The 19869-nt window shown below is 54.8% G+C and overlaps 1 protein-coding gene across 3 annotated transcripts; it reads right to left on the bottom strand.

Annotated features, from left to right (window-relative positions):
• Window positions 1-4040: 4040 nt before the first annotated feature.
• On the bottom strand, window positions 4041-19866 carry PPP1R13L (protein phosphatase 1 regulatory subunit 13 like). Of its 3 annotated transcripts, none has more exons than XM_045845129.1 (13): window positions 19813-19866; window positions 14165-14241; window positions 13934-14076; window positions 13033-13546; window positions 12831-12929; window positions 12646-12737; window positions 11874-12348; window positions 10036-10490; window positions 7589-7720; window positions 7346-7479; window positions 7070-7236; window positions 5422-5621; window positions 4041-4659 (listed from the first exon to the last, which is right to left on the bottom strand). In XM_045845129.1, the coding sequence occupies exons 2-13, from the start codon at window positions 14217-14219 to the stop codon at window positions 4621-4623; spliced, it is 2505 nt and encodes an 834-aa protein (XP_045701085.1). In that variant the 5' UTR covers window positions 14220-14241; window positions 19813-19866; the 3' UTR covers window positions 4041-4620. The 3 variants fall into 3 exon arrangements, with proteins under 3 accessions (XP_045701085.1, XP_045701084.1, XP_045701086.1); XM_045845128.1 differs by lacking the exon at window positions 19813-19866 and adding an exon at window positions 18448-18749; XM_045845130.1 differs by lacking the exon at window positions 19813-19866 and adding an exon at window positions 18325-18441.
• Window positions 19867-19869: the final 3 nt, after the last annotated feature.

Here is a 19869-nt window from a genome sequence, read left to right on the forward strand (position 1 = left end):
GTTTGTCCTCTTCCTTGGGCAGGTCTGTACTAGGAAAAGAATCACCTCATACCACATTCCTTATGCTTTTTAAAAATTCCATGTGTTTACCCTGAAAACAGAAAAGCCAATTTACCCATTTCTGCTTATTAAGGACAATTTCAAACAGACACCAAAGTCGAGAGCATAACGTAATGAGGCTCCACACACACTGAACTTCATTGGTTTTTAAGTCAGGACTGAACTTCGTCTACAGCCAAGACGCTTTTCCTCCCACCAGTCAATTATTATTATTTTTAAAGCATCACCTGAGGATATGTTTTTATTGATTTGAGAGAGAGAGAAACATCAATGTGAGAGAGACACCTACTGTTGCTTCTCAAACATGCCCCGATCGGGGATCGAACCCACAACCTGGGTATGTGCCCTGACGGGGAATTGAACTCACGACTTTTTTGGTGTATGGAAGACACTCCAACCAACTGAGTCACCTGGCCAGGGCCCGCTAGTCAATTATTTTAAGGCAAATTCTGGACATCATGTCATTCCATCCATATTTGAGAAAGTGTATCTTAAAGCACAGGTGGCAAACATAAGGCCCATGGGCAGAATCCGGCCCTCCACCTTGTTTTATCCGGCCAGGCACCTTGTTTCTACCCGGTGGCAGTGCCAAGCTCTTGATTAACTGCTAAGGAGTAGTTACATTTATACAGTCCTAAAGTTACATTCGACCTTTTGAAGGCAACCGCAAGGCTGGTGTGGCCCCTGATGTGGCCCCCAGTGAAAATAAGTTTGACACCCCTATCTTAAAGACTCTTTGTAACAACATAAGCACAATATCATTAGCACACCTCAAAAATAGTACTAAAAATTGCTTAATATCACCAGAGGTCCAGGCAGTGTTTGAACTTGAGGGCAGTGACTTGTCTCCTTATTCCCTCGGTCTCCTTTGCTGGTTCACATGGCAGAAAGGACTTTGCAAATGCGATTCAATTAAGGGTCTTGAGATGAGGAGATCGTCCTGAATGACTCGGGAGGGTCCAGTGTAATCACAAGGATCCTCACAGATGAAAGAGGGAGGCAGGAAAGTCAGAGAAGGACACGGGACCATGAAAGAGACGGGAGAGACGCCAGTTCTGGCTTTGAAGAGAGAAGGGGCTGCGAGCCCAGGAACGCAGGCAGCTCCCAGAAGCTGGAAAAGGCACGGACAGGGCTCCTTCCCTAGAGTCAGTAGTGGCTAGTGTGACTGTGGAACTGAACCCTTAAAATGTTTGGTTAATTTTCATTAATGTAAGTTTATTTATTTATTTATTCTTAGGGAGGTAGGGAGTGAGAAGGAGAGGGAAAAAACAGTGTGAGAGGAAAACACTGATCGGTTGCCTCTCATACGCACCCCCCCTGGGGGGGACTGAACCCACAACCTAGGCATATGCTCTGACCGGTAATTGAACCAGTGACCTTTCACTTTGTGGGACGATGTCTAGGAAACTGAGCCACTCCGGCCAGGGTTAATGAATGTAAATTTAAATAGTTACATGTATTTGGTGGTATTGTACCACCAAATTACATGTATTGTATTGGACAGCAACGACAATGACAGTGATGTAGCTTTATGATTTGTCAGAGACTATACAGAAGAGATAGATGCTCATGCATTGTCAAAAATCTTTTTTTAAATATATTTTATTGATTATGCTATTACAGTTGTCCCATTTTCCCCCTTCTCTCCCCTCCACCCTGTACCCCCTCTCCCACCCACATTTCCCCCCCCCCTTTAGTTCATGTCCATGTATCATACTTAGGAGTTCTTTAGCTTCTACATTTCCCGTACTATTCTTGCCCTCCCCCTATCTATTTTCAACCTACATTCTATGCTACTTATTCTCTATACCTTTTCCCCCTCTCTCCTCCTCCCACCTCCCTGTTGCTAGCCCTCCATGTGACCTCCATTTCTGTGGTTCTGTTCCTGTTCTAGTTGTTTACTTAGTTTCTTTTGGTTTTGCTTTAGGTGTGGTTGTTAATAATTGTGAGTTTGCTGTCCTTTTACTATACATGTCTTTTCTTTATCTTCTTTTCTTAGATAAGTCCCTTTAGCATTTCATAAAATAAGGGCTTGGTGATGATGAACTCCTTTAACTTGACCTTGTCTGAGAAGCACTTTATCTGCCCTTCCATTCTAAATGAGAGCTTTGCTGGATAGAGCAATCTGGGATGTAGGTCCTTGTCTTTCATGACTTGGAATATTTCTTTCTAGCCCCTTCTTGCCTGTAAGGTCTCTTTGGAGAAATCAGCTGACAGTCTGATGGGAACTCCTTTGTAGGTGACTGTCCCCTTATCTCTTGCTGCTTCTAGGATACTCTCCTTCGTTTTTACCTTGGCTAATGTAATTATGATGTGCCTTGGTGTGTTTCTTCTTGGGTCCAACTTCTTTGGGGCTCTCTGAGCTTCCTGGATTTCTTGGAAGACTGTTCCCTTTGCCAGATTGGGGAAGTTCTCCTTTATTATTTGTTCAAATATGTGTTCAATTTGTTGCTTTTCCCCTTCCCATTCTGGTACCCCATAATTCGTATGTTGGAACGTTTAAAGGTGTCCTGGATGCTCTTAAGCTTTTCCTCGATTTTTTGAATTCTTATTTCATCATGCTTTCCTGCTTGATTGATTCTATCTTCCTTCTGGTCCACTGTATTGTTTTGAGACTCAGATTCCTTCCTTTCACTATTGGCTCTCCTCCGTGTATCTTCCTGCATCTCTTTTATGGTAACCTGCATCCTTCCATCTAAATTGCACCCAAAATCAACCAATTCCTTGAGCTTTCTGATCACCAGTGTTTTGAACTGCGCACCTGATAGATTGGCTATTTCTTAGTCACTCAAAAGGATGAGTCCTGGGGGACTGATCTGTTCTGTTGGAAACATGTCTTATGTCTTTTCCTGTCTCTCCTTTTTTTTTTTCTGGTCTGGTCGTTCTTGTTACAGTGGGGGGGCGGAGCCTTAGGTGTTCACTGGGGCTGGGCACCCCAGTCGCTATATTGTGACGTTATATGTGGGGGCAGAGGCAGGAGCAGGGACGGGAGGGAACAATGGCGGTAGTTCCGTTCTCCTGGGCTCAGACTCTTCTCTGGGATCCTGGGCTGCGAGCTCTGCCCTGGTCCACAATCGCTGCCTCACTGGGTCCGCCAGCCTCAGCTTGCGTACTCAGGGATCACCGCTGCGTTCTTGCGCCCCGGATGGCTGTCGCGCCAAATTTGCGCCAAATTTTTCCCGACCTCTGCGCGCCGCCGACCCGCGCCAGCTCCGCGCCCTCCCGGCTTGTCATCTCCTACCAGTCTGGATGTACGGGTCTACTTCAACTTCTTGGCTGTCCGACTTCCATTCAGATAAATCCTCTATCAGTTCTGAGTGTTATTCTATCTGTAAATCGTTGTTCTAATCTTGGTTGTGCAAGGAGGTACGGGGCGTCCACCTATTCCTCCATCTTGCCGGAACGCATTGTCAAAAATCTTTAAGGAGCAGTTTAAGAAATAAAGAAGTGGTCTGTGGCTGGTGTGGCTCAGTGGATTGAGTGTTGGCCTGTGAACTAAGGGGTCACAGGTTCTATTCCCAGTCAGGGCACATGCCTGGGTTGTGGGACAGGTCCCCAGTAGAGGGCGTATGAGAGACAACCACATATTGATGTTTCTCTCCCTCTCTTTCTTTTTCCCTTCCTCTCTCTAAAAATAAATAAAATCTTTTTTAAAAAGAAAGAAAGAAGTGGGGTAGAAGCAAAGGGAAACCACACTTCAGGGCCATGCTCTCAGCAAGGCCACATGGATTCCTGGAAGCTGGAGGCCTGACAAGAGAGGATCTCACAACTCATAATGTCAACATGCAGGAGGAAGAAATCCACCATGATCATAGCCAGCAGATGCAAAAATTACAGAAGTGATGGTCCCTCATGTCAGACAACTGAACTATTAGACATACTATAATATCAAAGAGGAAGGATTGGATTTACACGAAGAGGTGACATGAAGGCTGCTTTGCCAAGAATAGGAACAGTGGAGATCATTTATCAAGTCAGAATGGAATTCAGCAAACTACCTTTATTTATTAAGAAAAACTTCCCCACTTTGTTGTCAAACCGGCACTGTATGAAGGCACGTGGTTGGGGAGAGCGGGAGCAGGGATCCTCGTAGAGACACCCATGTGCCTCACCTGGTCCCCACAAAGGCTGCTGGGAGAAATGGGGGCAGAGGTGACTCCCAGGTAAAGCCAGTGGAGGTGGCCTGTCCTACTGGGATGGTGGGTTGACTTGCTTTGAGGAGTGTGGGGAGGTGTCTGCAGTGGGAGTTGGGGGGCACTTTGGATGGTATCTGGTTTGTCCAGTAGAGGGGGCCTGAGTTGGCAAATGTAGGGGGAGTCTCTCTTGCCCCCAGTGATTCCCAGCCTCACAGCGACCTCCCACAGCTAAGGCAGATTTCTACACTTAAGGCTAAGGTTCTCCTTCTCCCCTGGGCTTCCAGGGAAGCAGAGAGCTGGGGGCAAGAATCCCGCCCCTGAAGGGTTAGTGGCGCAGGGAGGCGCAGCAGTAATGGAGCCGGAGGTCCGGAGCGAAGGCCAAGCTGCTTCCTCCCGGCTCCCCAGAAAACATTCTTCTCTCCGGCTAGACCTTATTCCTCTGGGCCTTCACCCTGGGGAAGAGCTGAGGGAAGACAAGAGTTTCAGACACCAGGAGCTCCCACCCCCAAGCTGAATGGAGTCACCCATCCACCCCAAACACGAGGCAGTCTCCATCATCCCATTTCTTCCTCAGCATCTCCCACACTGCTCTGGAGCCCCCAGAGCCCCCTGTCACCGTCAGGCACCGCATGGAGCCTTCCAATGAGCAGCCTGGTTGATGAGATGGAACGTTCCCACACTGCCTCTTCCTACCACGTGGCCGTCCGGTGGGGACCCACCTCCACCGATCCCCCAAACCAAAAGAATCTTCTTCTTTCCTAGATACTGGGATCATCCTGACCTCCTCCACTAACCTAGTAGAATCTCCCTCAATTCTACCATAATTTTATTAATGGGTTCTTGCTCACCCTGCCCAGTTCAGTGGAATAAAAGTTTCCTCACCCGTAATACACAACCCTTTAATTTTTCCCCCACCACTAAAATACATTCCCCTTGGCCTAAATACATTCTTTACCTCCCATTAATATAATTAGGGGGCATAGTAAGAATATTTGAGCATGAACCATTCAAATAACCAGTAAGACAGTATTGGTGAAGGGCCACAAGTAAGGGGCTCTCGCTTTACTCTCCCATTATTATAATGGTCTTTTCCCCCAACGCCCCCCCAGGAGGATATAGACTCTTCTGACCCCGCCCACCCTCTCGCCCCCCTTTTTTTCCTGTGGGAATGCCTCTTTCCTCAAGCAGCCAGCAGGGGGCCCCACAATAGCGCTTCTGGACTCACCCCGAAGTAGTTCCTTGGCACGTAGCCCTCTTGGCCATACAGCGCGGCCCACCACCAGTCCGTCTCCTCCGGCCCGTCCCGCCGCAGCACGGTGACCGACTCGCCCTCGCGGAAGGACAGCTCGTCCCCGAACTCGGCGCTGTAGTCCCAGAGCGCGTACACCACCCCGTTGTGCATCAGCCCCATGCTCTGCTCCACGTCTGGAACCCAAAACGGCAGGGGTGGTGAGGGACACGAGGCACGCTGGGGACAGGGGCAGGCCCTGGGGTCGGGTACCCACCCCGCTGGGGGATGAACCACCGGAACAGTCGAGTACCCCTGTCTGCACGGGGGGGCCTGAGCTGGAATCAGCTGCCGGGACTGGCAGTCTCCAAATTCGAGAACACTGGGGTCCATCAAGCTGGGCCAACCCCCGAGGCAGGGTCAGTGGTCCCATTCCCTCTTGTACATCAGGTCCCTGTGTCACTTCCAGGGACAGTTGTCTGCATCACCCTCAGTTTAGTGGTACAATCTCCACAGAGGACAGCCTCTTATTCAGGTGGTACAGCCCTACTCCAGCTCCCCCAGGAGGAGGCCCCATCGCCCCCTTTCCAGGAGGTTCAGTCCACACTGCTCCCCCTCTCCAAATGATGGAGTCCCCAAAAAGGCTGCAATGACTTTCCAGATGGTACAGCCCACCCACACCCTCCCTCCACAGTCCACCATGATCTTCCTCTTCACTGGTTCAGCGCCCGAGTTCCAATTTCTGCCCGCCCTCCCTCCAGCTGTGCTGTCCAATCTTTACCTCACAGAACTCTTCGTGTCAGTGACAGGTAGGATGTACACTACCTGTGACAAAGGTGTAATGGCCCAATCCCCTACTCAAAGGTCACAGCCCTTCCTCTCTTCAGTGATCAGTCTACTTCCCCACAGGTGGTCAAATCCCAGCCCGCCCCATCACCTGCGAGGAAGATGATACAGCCCCATGTTCTCACCCCCTGTTGCGACAGGCGCCACAGCCGACCGCCATTCCTTCATGTATCCCCTCTAGGCTCCTCTCTGAAATGCCATGCCCCTCCAAGTGTGCACTGCAGAGCTTGGGTAGGTACAGCCTACCTACTCCCTTCCATCACCTGGTTAGGTGATGTGCCCCCCTCCTGGAGGTGTAGGGTACAGCTCATGTCTCCCTACCAGTGGAAGAGTCCCCAAGCCCCTCCACAGAAGCCATGGCCTGCTCACCTGCCAGCTGTGTGCTGCTGTATCTCCCCCAGGGGGCAGAGCCCACCTGCCCCATCTATGCCAGGTAGGTGGTGTAGGTGGAACACCCAACTCCCCAACTCCCAGGTGAGAAAGCAGATGAACTCTGCAATCTCCACCACCACTTTCCTCCCTGCAGGGGTCCAGCTTGTGTGGCAAGGCCCCCCAGCCCCCTCTTCCTCCGAGGTAGAACATTCTGCTCTCCACCCCTACTTACACAAGTGGTCCATCCTGCCACCCCTTCTTAAGCTACCTGTGCACATGGTTGGGACAGCCCCCAAGTCCTCTCTCTGGTGAACATGAACGGCAGTTGGCCCACTCCCCTACTCCCAACATCTGCTAGATGGGCGCCCAAGAGCCCACGACTCCTCCCCCAGAGGTGGCCCAGCCCACCAGCCCCGCTGCCTCACACCTGCCAGGTAAGTGAAGCAGTCGTTGTAACCCTCGCGGTAGGGGTCGCACTTCTCGATGGCAGTGGCACCGTCACTGAGTGTGGTGGCGAAGATGGCTGCGCCGTGCTGCACCAGGGCCGTGCAGATGGCCGTGTCGTTGCACGAAGCTGCGCAGTGCAACGGTGTCCTAGGCGTGGGAGGCAGGCGTGAGCAGCAGCGCGGCTGCCCGAGGAGATACAGGCCCTCAGCGCCATCCCGCCCTACGCCCGCCCCGCTCCGCGTAAGTCCTGGCTCACCAGCCATGGCTGTCGGGGGAGTTGACGTTGGCTCCGGCCGCAATGAGGAAGTCCACGATGGGGTAGTTGGCGCCACAGATGGCATTGTGCAGGGCCGTGATGCCCTCCTCGTTGGGCTGGCTTGGGTCGTTCATCTGGGCGGGCCAGAAGACCAAGAGGCTCAGAAACCCGCCGCCCTCCCGTTCGCCTGCGCGCCCGCGTCCCCTGCCGCGCCAGCCTGGCTCTCCCTCCCGCAGCGCTCACCTCCTTCACCGCCTGCTGCACCACGTCCAGCTCCCCGGTCAGCGCAGCGTCCAGAAGAAGCACCAGCGGGTTGAGACGAGCGCGACGGCCCTTGCGAGGGGATCCGGCTTTCCTTAGCACCGAGCGCATCTCCTGGGGGGCAGGGTGGAGGACCTCAGTGGCTTGCGGGGGGTGGGGGGGGGAGAGGCTGTGGCGGGGCAGGTGGCTCACTCAGTTCTGCGTTGCCTGGTCCCCTACAAGCCAGGGAATCCAGTGATTTGGAAATCTTGGGCTTTGAGAACTGGGAGGAAGCTGGGAGTTAATTGAGTGGATGATTGTAGAAGCCAGATATTCGATCCACACACAGTCCCATTTTTTTTTAATAAAAAATAAATAAATGCTAGGAAACACACGTAACAAAATATCACCAAAAGCTAATTCCAGATGTTTGGAATGGTGCATTTACCATATACTCCTTGTGCTTTCTTGTTTTTAGTTTTCAAGAGATTCATTTATTCTGAGCATGAAGCATTTGGGATTCTGGTCTTTGATGTCGATTAAGTTCCAGGTTCTGGAATTCGGAGATCCCAAAAGCCACCGATTCCAAAAGCCTGATGCTCAGTTAGTTATTTCAAGTTCCCAAAATGCTGGGAGTCCAGACACGCTAAGCTGTGCCATTTGCACTGCTGAGGACCTGGGACATGGCATTCCCAAGATTCTCTGATTGAGAACTTGACCATTATATAGTTAGGATTTCCTTCCAAAGGAGTGGAAGGAAATACTCAAAATGTTAAGTCATGGTTCTCTCTCTGAGCGCTGTGATTTTGACCTCTTCATTCTAGTCTTATCTATTTCTTCCAAGTTTCTATGGTGTTTGGCTACTCCTTTCTAGTGGAAGTAACCATTTAAAATGTAAACCTGTGTAACAACATATTAGTGCACCAATCTGTATCTTCATGACTCAAATGATGAGTCTTTCATTTTCAGTTTTGGTGACTTTAAGCACCAGTAATAACCAGGCCCTATATTACTTTTTAATTCTAAGGCCTTAACCTTCAAACCTCCAGGGCTCTCGGCTTCCGGAACTGTTCAGAGACTGTGAAGCCAGGGCTGAATTCTCAAATTCTGTGGGTTTGCAAGTTTCTTCGTGGCCAGGATTTTGTGATTCTACGTTGAGGCAACTGGACCATTTCAAGACAAAGTCATTCTTCCATTCTTGATTTCAAGATCCTAAACCTCAACAGTTTTTATTTCACCCTCAGGAGTAGGCATTTTGGGGTGCCCCCACTTCTTCGGTGGGAATTGTTCCCCTTCCTCCATCTCCCCACACTGAGCAATCAGGACTGTGCCACGTGACTACACCCCCGCCCCCGCCCCCAGCCAAGATGCAGGGACTGGATGAGATCCAGCAGGAGCTCCTCCTCTGGCCAAATGTTAACAGCATTAATAGCAATTAACAGTTAAGTGCTAGGCACTGTTCTACGCAGTATGCTAACATATGTAACCCTCACAGCAGCCTTATGGTGGTTCTCATCCCCATTTTACAGATGAGAAAATCGAAGCCCAGAGAGGCTAAGTGTCTTGCCCAAGGTTGCACAGCTGGTTAGCGCTGTGGAGCTAGGATCTGAACCCAGGCAACTTAGCTGGACACTTAAACCCAACACCCACAGTCTCAGCAGCCAGAGACTTGCTCTAGGAAACTGGAACAGAAGCCGTTCCGAGTAGACTCAGAGGACCCTATGGGCTTGAGCTAAGAGGTCATTTTGAGTCCGAGCTGGCTGGGCCATTTCTAGCCATGGCATGGGCTTGTTTGTGGAGGCATAAAAGGAGAGAGGAGATTTCCAAAGAAGGCAGGCACAAGAGCCTGTGTGGCGACCAGGGAGTGAAATGGTGACTGCTTTGATTCAGACAGGCTTTTCAGGTCCCAGGATGAACCCTCTGCCTGCCAAGATGCACCTATTTCCAGGGTGTAAGACTCCACAGTTCCTAGCCAGGTAGCTCAGTTGGTTAGAGCGTTGTCCTGATACACCACCGTTGCAGGTTCAATCCCCGGTCAGGGCACATATGAGAATCAACCAAGGAATACATAAATAAGTGGAACAACAAATTGATCTCTCTCTCTCTCTCTCTCTCTCTCTCTCTCTCTCTCTCTCTCTCTCAAATTGATAAAAATAAAAGACTTCATGATTCCCGAAAGGATGACCTGGCGGCTGTGCAGGGATATTGGAGAAGAGCAGGGAAAGGTCTGGGTGGCCAAGACCTTCAGATGCCCTCCATATGTGTTCCACCTTTCTTTTGAACATGGGCACAGTAGATTAAAGACTACATTTCCCAGCCTCCCCAGGGGCTGGGTTCCTAGCCAATAGGGTGTGGCAAATGTGGTGTGTGCAATTTCCAGGTTCTGTCCTAAAAAGGAAGGGGCACCTCCCCTGTGCTAATATTCCCCACTTTCCTCCTGTATTACTCACCATGCTCTGCAGTTGCTCTGGGGGGCTGCTCTGGGGCGGGGCCGGGGGCGGCATGGGAGCCGGTGGGGCAGGGGCGGGGGGCCCTGACCTGGCCTCGGATCCCTCAGAGATGGAGGACAGATCGGGCTCAGGCCCCCCAGGCCCGCCATGCCGATGGAAGAGGCGGCTGATGATCTGCTGGTACTGCTTCTTGTGGGTGGGGGGGAGGGCTACGGCAGGGCTCTGCTCCATAGAGCCCCTGCGTTTGAGGGGCCGCGGAATCTCCGCCAGCACCCGTGCCACCTCCTCCAGCTCCGGCACCGACTGCGCCTCGGGTGGCAGTGCTGGCTGCAGTCGCGTGGGGCTGAGGGGCCGAGTCACAGTGCCTTCATCTACATCGCCAGCCTCCAGCACTGGCGCCAGCAGCCCCTCCAGCTCTGGTTCAGGCTCCAGCTCAGCAGGGGCTTTGGGGGTGCCTAGAGGGAACAAGAGCCAAATCAGAGGAAGGGTTCTCAGGAGACCCCCTCCCCCAAGACTCCCTCCCTACAACTTCCACAACTTGCCAGCAGCACTTGATTTGCTGTGTGACCTCAGGGCAGTTCCTTGCTCTCTCTGAGCTACACTTTCCCTGGGCTGTGACTAATATGCAATGATGACAAGTCCCATTTACCAAGCACTTAGCCTGAGGCTGGTGCTTTACGTACCTGTCTTACTGAAGTCTCACCTCACTGCGCTATAAGGGGGATATGGCTATCATCTCATTACGGAAGGAAAAGCCAGGTCTCAGAGAGAGCAAGCCAGTTGCCCGATGACATACAGTGTGGATTTGGTCACCGCCCTCTGACTCCATACTCCCACCATCAAGGCCGACTGATGATCTAAGGTTCTAAGAATTCTCCCTCCTAACACAGCAGGCAGAGAAAACTCCTGCTGGAACTAGGATCCCAGCTGTGGTGGTCTCTTTTGTCGCCTGATTCCTCTCCATCACAGCTCTTAAAGTAGGCAGACACAATAACGATCACTGTCTATACGTTATTATACATTAAATGCCCATCACAGTCTGTGTGGTAGATATTGTCAACCTCTTTCTCTTTTTAAAAGATTTTATTTATGTATTTATGTATTTATTTTTAGAGAGAGAAGGGAGAGAGAAAGAGAGGGAGAAAAACATCAATGTGTGGCTGCCTCTCACACCCCTCCCCCCTATTACTGGTGACGTGGCCTGCAACCCAGGCATGTGCCCTGACTGGGAGTCGAACTGGTGACTCTTTGGTTTGCAGGCCGGCACTCAGTCCCCTGAGTCACACCAGCCAGGGCTCAACCTCTCTTCACAGATGAGAAAACTAAAGCTCTGATAGGTTAACTAATTTATCCTGAGTCTCACAGCAAGTCTGTGGTGGAGAAGGGCTCAAAACCCAATCTGCTACCTCCAAGCCCTGCACTGGTCTCACACCAGAACATATTAATTGTCATAACGAATATGATTGTGATAAGCCGACTATACATCAGGCCTTATTCTAAGGACTTTATATGGATTAAATAATCTAATACCATATCCCCAATAAGATAGGTTCTATCATCATCTTTTACACTCAAGGAAATTGAGGTCCGGAGAGGTTAAGTGACTTGCCCCAGGTCACACGGCATGGCGCCAAGCAGTCTGACTCCAGTCCATGCTTAGTCACTGCGCTGTCTGTACCTAGCTCCCCAGCAAACTCCCAAGCTTGTGGGGCCTAGCTCTCAGCAAGGAGGGGGTCTGAAAACAGATGCTTGGCCGTGATGGCGCCCCCTGCTGGTCGGGTCCCCAGTCATCTGCCCTCCCTTCACCAAGCCCTCTGGAACCCCAAGTGCAGACTCACCTTCACTCCAGGTTTGTTGGGGGATCTGGGGCACTGGGGCAGGGGGCTGGAGCTGGGGCTGTGGTTGTGACTGGGGCTGCGGGGGCAGCTGGGGCTGGGGCTGGAGCTGGGGCTGGGGCTGGGGCTGAGGCTGGGGCTGGGGTGGTGCCTGGGGCTGGGGAGGCATTTTGGGTGGAGGAGCTCTGGAGATGGAGGAGCCAGGGAACATGGTTCTGCTGGCCCCGTGCTCCCAGAAGGCGTTCTGCAGCTTAAATATCATGCTGAGGGGGATGGGGCGCTGGCGGGGGGCGCCGCGGGGCTGGGGGTTGGAAGGGGGCATGGGGATGCGGCTGACAGGCTGCCAGCTCCGGGGCAAAGTGCCCGATGGCCCCGCGGAGCCCAGCGATCGGCGGTAGCTGCCCACATCGGAACGCCTGTCACTGGCCAGAGGGGAGACCTTGTAATTGCGGGGCAAGGTGGCGCTGGTGAGGTTGTCCTGGGGGAGAAAGAGGGAAGGAGGGAAGGACGAAGGGGCTCAGGTGGGAGGAAGATAAAGGTAGGGGAATGCTAAGGAAAGGCAGGGCAAAAGATGAGAACGGAGAGGCCAGCGTGAGGGAAGCTGGAGAGAGTGAGGGGAGGAGGGAAGGAAGGGCTGGAAATCCAGGACGAAGAAGGAAGAGCTTGAGGAAGGGCTCAGAGTATGGGGGGCACGGCCTGGAGGGGGAGGCCAGCCCTGACCCTGCTCCCTGCCCTTGCCCACCAGCCCCCTCCACAAGCTTCTCCCTCTGCTCACCTTGCCGGCGGCCCCCAGCCCATCCAGGCTGCTCTCTCTCCAAGGTAGCAGCTGCAGGCTCGGGGAGGAGGGCCTCGTGAAGACGTCTAAGCCTGTGACGGGCAGGGGGGCGGGGGAGGATCATTAGGGTCTGGGTATCACCTCGCCGGCACCCCCCACACTCTCCCCGGCCTCCCATCACTGACGTTCGTAGCTGGCTGTCCGGGAAGACTTCTTCTCGTACGCCACGTCCAGGTCCGACTCGTTCCAGGCTTTGGGAGGCCGCCGTCGCAGCATCAGGTCATCTGTGGGAAGGTGGCAAATGAGAATGCGAGAGGCTGCTAGCCCCGGGTCCCTCACCCCACCCCACCCCAACCCGGAGCTTCAAGTTTGACCCCGGGGGTTTACCCTGGGCGCGCAGAGGCGGGGCGAGGGCACTGCTGCCCATGCCCAGCAGGGGGCTCCCAAAGGCAGCTGGCGCGTCGTAGGCGGCCACTGGGCGAGGCGAGGGCCCGCGCTCCGGGAAGAAGACCTGGGGTCCCTCGGCCAGGGGGCTGCCACGGGGGGAGCTGGCGCGGCCCAGGAAGTCGAAGGGCGTGGGGGGACCCTGCTGGCGGAGCGGGCCCGAGCCGGGCCGTGGGGAAGGCGCACGGCCGAGGGAGCCGCCTGCGCCATCGAAGGCGCGGGGCCGGGACGAGGGCGCGTGGTCCAGGCTGCCGTAGGCGTCTGGCTGCAGGTACAGCGGGGTGCGCGGTGATGACGGCCGGCCCTTAGCGGACAGCGAGCTGTAGGGGAGCAGAGTCGGGGCGCTCTCAGAGCGTCCGAACGGGGTGTCTGTGCTGTCGCTGGTCGCCCTCCAGGAGGACCCGCGGCTGCTGAAAGGCTCGGAGACCGGGCTGGAGCTATACCGGAGCATCTGAGGCTGGGACATTGAGGGGTCAATGGAGACATTAATAGAGGGTTGGGAGCAGGTCACAATTGGTCATCGAAAATCAACCCAGGCAGGTCGGACAGGGGCTGGAGATTCAGGCACCGACACCCCAGCGAGGGCTGTTGGGGGCAGAGCCCTGAAATCAGGACGGAGGCCAGCCAACCCATACAGCGCTTTGGAGCCACTTAGAAAAAGGCCATTTTCTTTCCGCGGGTCCTCTTGGGGGTCTACTTCCACTGGTCCCCTTTTTAAAGTGTCCTTAAATCACTCACAACCCGCACAATGCTATCCGCCAGCCTTGCCTGAACTCCAGGCAGAAAGAAGCGGACTTTGGTGGGGGGGGGGGGGAGCACGATGGGACCAGGCAAGCAGGCTCACCCTAGGGGGGGCTCCAGCCTGAGAGCCAGGTGGCGTCGGAGAGTCTGACCACAGTGACTCCAGCTGTTTGGTCAGTTCGTCGACCTTGGCCGCCGCCGTGTCCAGCTCCATCTGCTTCAAGTCCATATGCTTCATGGCCAGAGCTGGGCGGGTGGAAGCAGAGGTAAGGACCGGGCCTCCAGGTAAGGGCCCGACTCCGCCCCCAACCGCCCCCCACCCTCCCAAGCTCACACTGGAAGTTCAGGTCCAGAATGTCCCCTCCGCTCTGGAATGCCTCGCTGTCCATGGTGCCTGCCGGAGCGGGGCGCCTGCGTTGGTGGGGGGCGAGGGAGGGAGAAGAGTCTTCTCAGACACTGCCCCTCAGGGCGCCGGAAGCGGGCCGAGGGGAGCAGGACAGCGCCTTTACTCTGCTAGTTCCTTCCACTGGAAGCGCTATGCCCCTCCACTTCCCTGGCTGGGAAAGGCCAACTCCTTCAAAACCCTCCTGGGAGACGCGTGTCAATTCACTCTTTACATGACTCCTTGTCCATGTGCTGCAGCCCTAATAAGACTCGAATCCTTCCTTCAAAAGGTAATGCATTGATCGCCTACTATGTGCCAGGCATTATGGTGAACAGAGGATGCAATGAAAATATCTATTGATTAATGAATGCCTCCCATGGGTCAGGGGACACTGAACTAGGTGCTGAGGATATTTTAATAAATAATAATTGTGCTGCCTACTGAGCACCAGGATCTGGGCTGGTGGCTTGATAATGATAAAATAAAACAATCATTTATCGATGAGCCACTGCCTCCTAGAATTGTGCCAACTGCTTTGCACCCAATACCTCCTCCGATGGTCAGATCAGCATAGCAGGCAAGAAAGCAGGGCCCAGAGACTTTGTTCAAGGTCACCTTGCAAGAGGCTGGAGCTGCTAGGATTTACACCTGAATCTACCTTATTTTGGGTCGTCTCCACCAGAATGGAAGGGTCCCAGAGGGATCACTCAGCCTCCCATCCCCTGTCCCCGGTCCCCACCCAGAGGGACTAGTTCACAGGGACCCAGCGTTCACAGGAAGAACAGGGAAGTGGCCAGGGAAGGCTGGGCTGCTGTGGTCATCGGCCCACAGGCCAGCAGGAACCGGTCAGGCCAGCACTATCCCCATCCCCACAGTAGCTGCCACGCCCACCAGCTCTGCCACTTCCCCAGCCTTCACGTACCGCGTGGCTTTGGCGGTGCAGGCGTGGGCAGCAGGGCAGGCTGGGGCATGCCGATCCCGGCTTCTGTCTGAGAAGCCTCAGAACAGAACCTGTTGGAGCTGGTGGCTTGTTTGGGTGTGTTGGGAGTGTATAACCTTGGGCAACATGTCCCCTTTCCTTCCCGGGCCTCGGTTTCCCGAGTAGTGAAGGGAGGAGGTAAATCAGCTGTTCTGAGAGGCCTCGTCAATCTCTCAGCAGCCTAGATTCTAACACAGTAAGGACCTTGAGATTGTTCCACAGAACCAAAAACCTTCAGCTTGAAAGTCTACTGTTGGAAAGTTCTGAGTCCAAGATTCTATCTTTGGAACATTCTAGAATTCTCCAATTTGGCTAGCCTGGGTTGCCCATCCTCCTGCACCATGTTCACTCTGTCCGAGGACCCTACTGTCCTCCAAGTCTGGGGGGCTGTGTGGTGTGGCGCAGTGGCCAAGAGCAGAAGGCAGGAGCCAGGCTTCCAGGGTCCTAAGCTGGTGGTCTCACTGCCCCACCCTGACGAGACTGGCTCAGTCTCCTGATCTGTAAAATGAGGAGGAACAGCAGTCTACCCCCGAGAACCGTGGTGAGGACCCAACCGGCCAGAAGGTGCCAAAAGGAATTAACGCCTCAGACGGCAGAGACTACGGAAGTCAAAACTCTGGTCTTTTAGAGTCTCAGAGAGACAGGAAACATTCTATAAGTGTTTGGTAAAATATGAAAACGGATCAATTCAATGCAGCCCCCCGATGCCAGCACTGAAGGCAGCAAGCGGTTCTTTTCGGGATGTCCTGATTTCCAGATTTCTAAGACTCTCAGGTCCCACGCTGACATCCTCTGGCTCGGAGGAAATGCCTAGGCTGGGCGTGGGGCCCGACCCGCCGCTGGTGCGGACCGAGGGACAGTCGGGGCCGCCAGGGGGCGCTCCGGGTGACGGCCCGACCCCCAGCCCAGCGGGCGGACAGCTCCTGAGCTCAGACCCCGGGAATGCGCTGCGGGTCCGGGCAGGTGCGAAACCTCCCGCGGCAGGGGAGCAGGGGTCGGGCGGGGCGTGAGGGCGGCGCTGGTGGTGCCTGGGCTCCCAGGCCCTTGCCCTCCACCTCCAGGTCCTCTCCAACCCCCCCCCGCCCCCCCCCCGGCACAGCTTCCGCTTCGCCCCTCCCATCCGCCCCTAGCTCTCTTTTCCAGGCCTTCTCTGCACCCTAGGCAGGTTCTTTGGGTTAAGAATCCGGACAGGAGGGAGTGGGCACTTCCTGGAGGAATCATCCTCAGCAGAAACCAGGTCAGAGTGCCAGGCTGTAATCCTACAGCTCTGTGCGGACAGACGGACGCTGGGAGTGTCCCCACTCTCTCTCTGGGACTTGGTTTCCCTCTCTGCAGACAGTTGTGGAATGGCTAGGATGTCCCCTCTCTAAGCCTCTGTGCCTCAGTTTCCTCATATGTATAATGGGGGGTTTAATACCTTCACCTCAAATGGGTGTGAGATTTGAGTAATGTCATTTAGGTACAGTGATTATTTTAGAATGGTGCAGGGCACCAAATGAAGTTCACACACACAGGGTTCTTCATTACAGCCTTCCTGTGCTGGTATTAAGAGTGAGGGCTTAATACCTGAAGTACTATTCCCCCCCTAAAAAAAGGGCTCTTTCAACTCTTTCTGAGATTCTAGAGGCCCTGCCTTTTGATCTCTGGAGTCTTGGCTTCCTGAGCCCTAAGCGCTCCACGTACATTCCTGAGTCCCTGCCAGGGGTCATCCACAACAATGTAAGGACGGGGACATGAGGAACCCTGGAAGGTTCCAGACAGAAAGTGGCAAAAGCCCAGGGTGTGGGCTGTGTCTGCTTTCCAGCCTCAGTTTCCCCACCAGAGTAGGGAGAAGTCATTCCCTGAGGTGGGGGCCAGCAAACCACATTGGAATTGACAGCCCTAAATGGTTGCCCGGGACAATGGGAACCATCCGGTCTCCCCAGCCGCCCTGGGCCTGGGCCTGGCGTGTGTGAGCTGTCTTGGCAGCGGTGGTTATTATTGTTAATGTCATCACAGGCTATCGCCGAATGCCCATCAAGCCCAGACTTTTAGGAAGTTCTTACTGCTCTCTTCAGAGATCCCGGCCTCCCCCCACCCCTGGTTTAATCCCTTCACTCGACACAGGGGGTGGAGAGAAAGGGAAGACAGACAGAGGGAGGTGCCGGGCCCTGCCCTCCGCTTGCTTCAAGGACAGACACACGCCTCCAGAATTAGCCTCTATCCCTCCCTTATCTCCCACGCTACCTCAGGTCAGAGAGCTGGGGGTGGAGGTGACATTTCTCACCTCAGGGTCAGGGCAAGGAACCCCTATGAGGAAGGTTAGTCAGAAATCTGGTGGGAATGGATGGAATTCTGCACCCCAGAGAGCTGAGGAGGGAGAGGGACCCAAACCTTCACGCCCCCTCAACTCTGACCTCTAAGCCTCGATTTACTCCCATCCTCTCTGTGTAAGGACTGTGTACTGGCCAGCTGTGCAAGCCTCCCAGAATCCAACCCCACCTTCTGGAATTCTGCCCTCGGTTCTATCTGGAACGCCTGCCCTCTGCAAACCCCAGCTGTCTCCCACCTCCATGGGGCAATCGGCAGCACCACGCCCGTGCCAGGGGGCGCTCTGGGGCGGAGGTCCCTTCTCTGGTTAGGCAGGTCTGACGCCTCGGTTAATGACATGTTGGGAATCACCCAGCGGCACAGAAGGGGTAGTAGAGCTGCCCCTGTTCTCCCCCCGCCAGCCCCCATCCCATCCCAGAGCCGGAAAGGGTGGGAGGAGGCAAGGACACAGTCTGCAGAGGGTGGTATTTGTCTTGCTCCATTTCAGCGACCCGGGTCCCACTATCCCCACCCCACCCCTAATTCTTCTCGCAAACCTACAGGCTCAGGGGAGAACAGGAGGGCAGTAGGGATGGCCGCCCAGTTCCAGAGCCCCAGCCATCTGAGCCTCCCATTTCTGTCCAAGACTCAGGCATCTTGTACCTCAATTCTGGTCAAGAACTCAGGGTTCCGAGAGCCCCCAATTCGAGGAGCTCAGGAGTCCCAGCCCTAACACACTCCAGGACCACGGCGTCGGACCCTCTATTCCAAGAACGCAAGCATCTAGGCTCCCTTTCCTTCTGCTCAGTACATCAGGTAACCGAGTTCTCTTTCCACGCACCCTGGCGTCTGCGCGCCCCTAATTCCGCTCTGGGACCCTGCGTCCGAGTCCCCTCCCAGTCCTTCCAGAGACTCGGGTGTCTGCTCTCCTGGAGCCGCTGGACCCCAGGGAGGTGAAACTCACGGATCCGGGGCAGATCCTGGCACCAGGGGGGTTCCTCCAGCTCCGGCTCCGACTCGGGTGGCGGGGAGCCGAGGACGGGGCGGGGCAGGCTCCGGGAACAGGTTAGACAACGTGACTCCGGCTGAAGGGAGGCGGGTCCCGGAGGGGCGGGGGAGCCGGGGTCGCCTCCAGCACCTTGGGACTTGTAGTCCCGGAGGAGTAGCGCGCAGACTGAGCCATTCCCATCAGCAGTCATGTGAAGTCCATTTCACAGGCAGGAAGGGCGAAGCCCAGAAGCCTAGGGCGACCTGGCCACGGAAATAGAGTCCCCGCCTTCTACTTCTCTGCGGCTGCGGGTGACGAACTCCTGAGTCCCTGTCCATCCCTCCCGGCTCACTTTCCCCCTTCTTTTATGAAGATTTGCACACCACCAAAGGCGTAGAAGGTTAGAGGCTGGTGGGGGGAGACTCACAGGCCACGCCCCTAGAAAGAGAAGAGAGCCTCGCTAAATCAGTACCCCCTCCGGTCTGAGCCTCAGTCTCCCAGTCGGTAAAAAGGGTGGGTTGGATCTTGACGGTATTTCCCAGCAACGGCGCCCAAGGCTGGGACTACAATTCCTAGCAGCGTCAGGACGTAGGTCTGGCACCTCTGTTCCTCGCGTCCTCTGGGAATTGTAGTCCGGGAGCCCGCAGGGGCGAAGTCCCTGTGTTTCGCCCACGCACGGGAACTGTCCCGCGATCCCACGATGACCCTCCCTCCGCTCTGGGAAGCTGCTGTCTTTGAAAAGGAGGGTACCCCAATTCAGGAGTAGGATCCGAAATCTCGGCAGAGGGGGCGGGAAGCGGCGCTGACACACTGGCTAGGAATGCAGTTGGGTCACCCTGTCTAGCCGCTGTCTCCCGGCTCCGCCCGCTGCCCCACTCGATGCTGTAACTGTTGGAAGGGGCGTGGACGCGTCCCCCAAATCTGGGCCCACGTGTAGCTGTTTACACGCGCCCCGGATGCCGGAAGGGGCTCTGATCTACTCCCTCTCCCTTCTTCAAGGCCTTCGGGAATGTGCCCTCCGCACGTGACTAAATCCTCCGGGACATCTACCCCTCTCGCTGGACCCCCAAGTCCTACCCTTCAGCCTGCACCGCCCTACTCCGGACTGGCTCGAGTCTGGAGGCTCCGCCCAGAGACCGACAGGCCCCGCCCCCTATGTTTCCCGCTCCCCCAAATCCAGACGCCCCGCCCCTGGATGATAATTCCAGCCCTCCGGAGAAAAGACCCCTTTCCTCCATTTCCCCACTCCTCCCACTCGAGATCTTAACTTCCGAGGCATCTGGGCCTCCCTAGAAGGGACTGTAATTCAGAAAGCACAGCCCTGCCAACCAAGACTCTTACCTATCTCTTTAAGAATTTCAGACCAATCGACCTTCCTGTCTCTTTAAGAGTTAGGTC

This window comes from Phyllostomus hastatus, unplaced genomic scaffold (assembly GCF_019186645.2).
Source record: "Phyllostomus hastatus isolate PE091 unplaced genomic scaffold, TTU_PhHast_1.1 phas_contig_468, whole genome shotgun sequence".
Classification (NCBI taxonomy): Eukaryota; Metazoa; Chordata; class Mammalia; order Chiroptera; family Phyllostomidae; genus Phyllostomus; species Phyllostomus hastatus.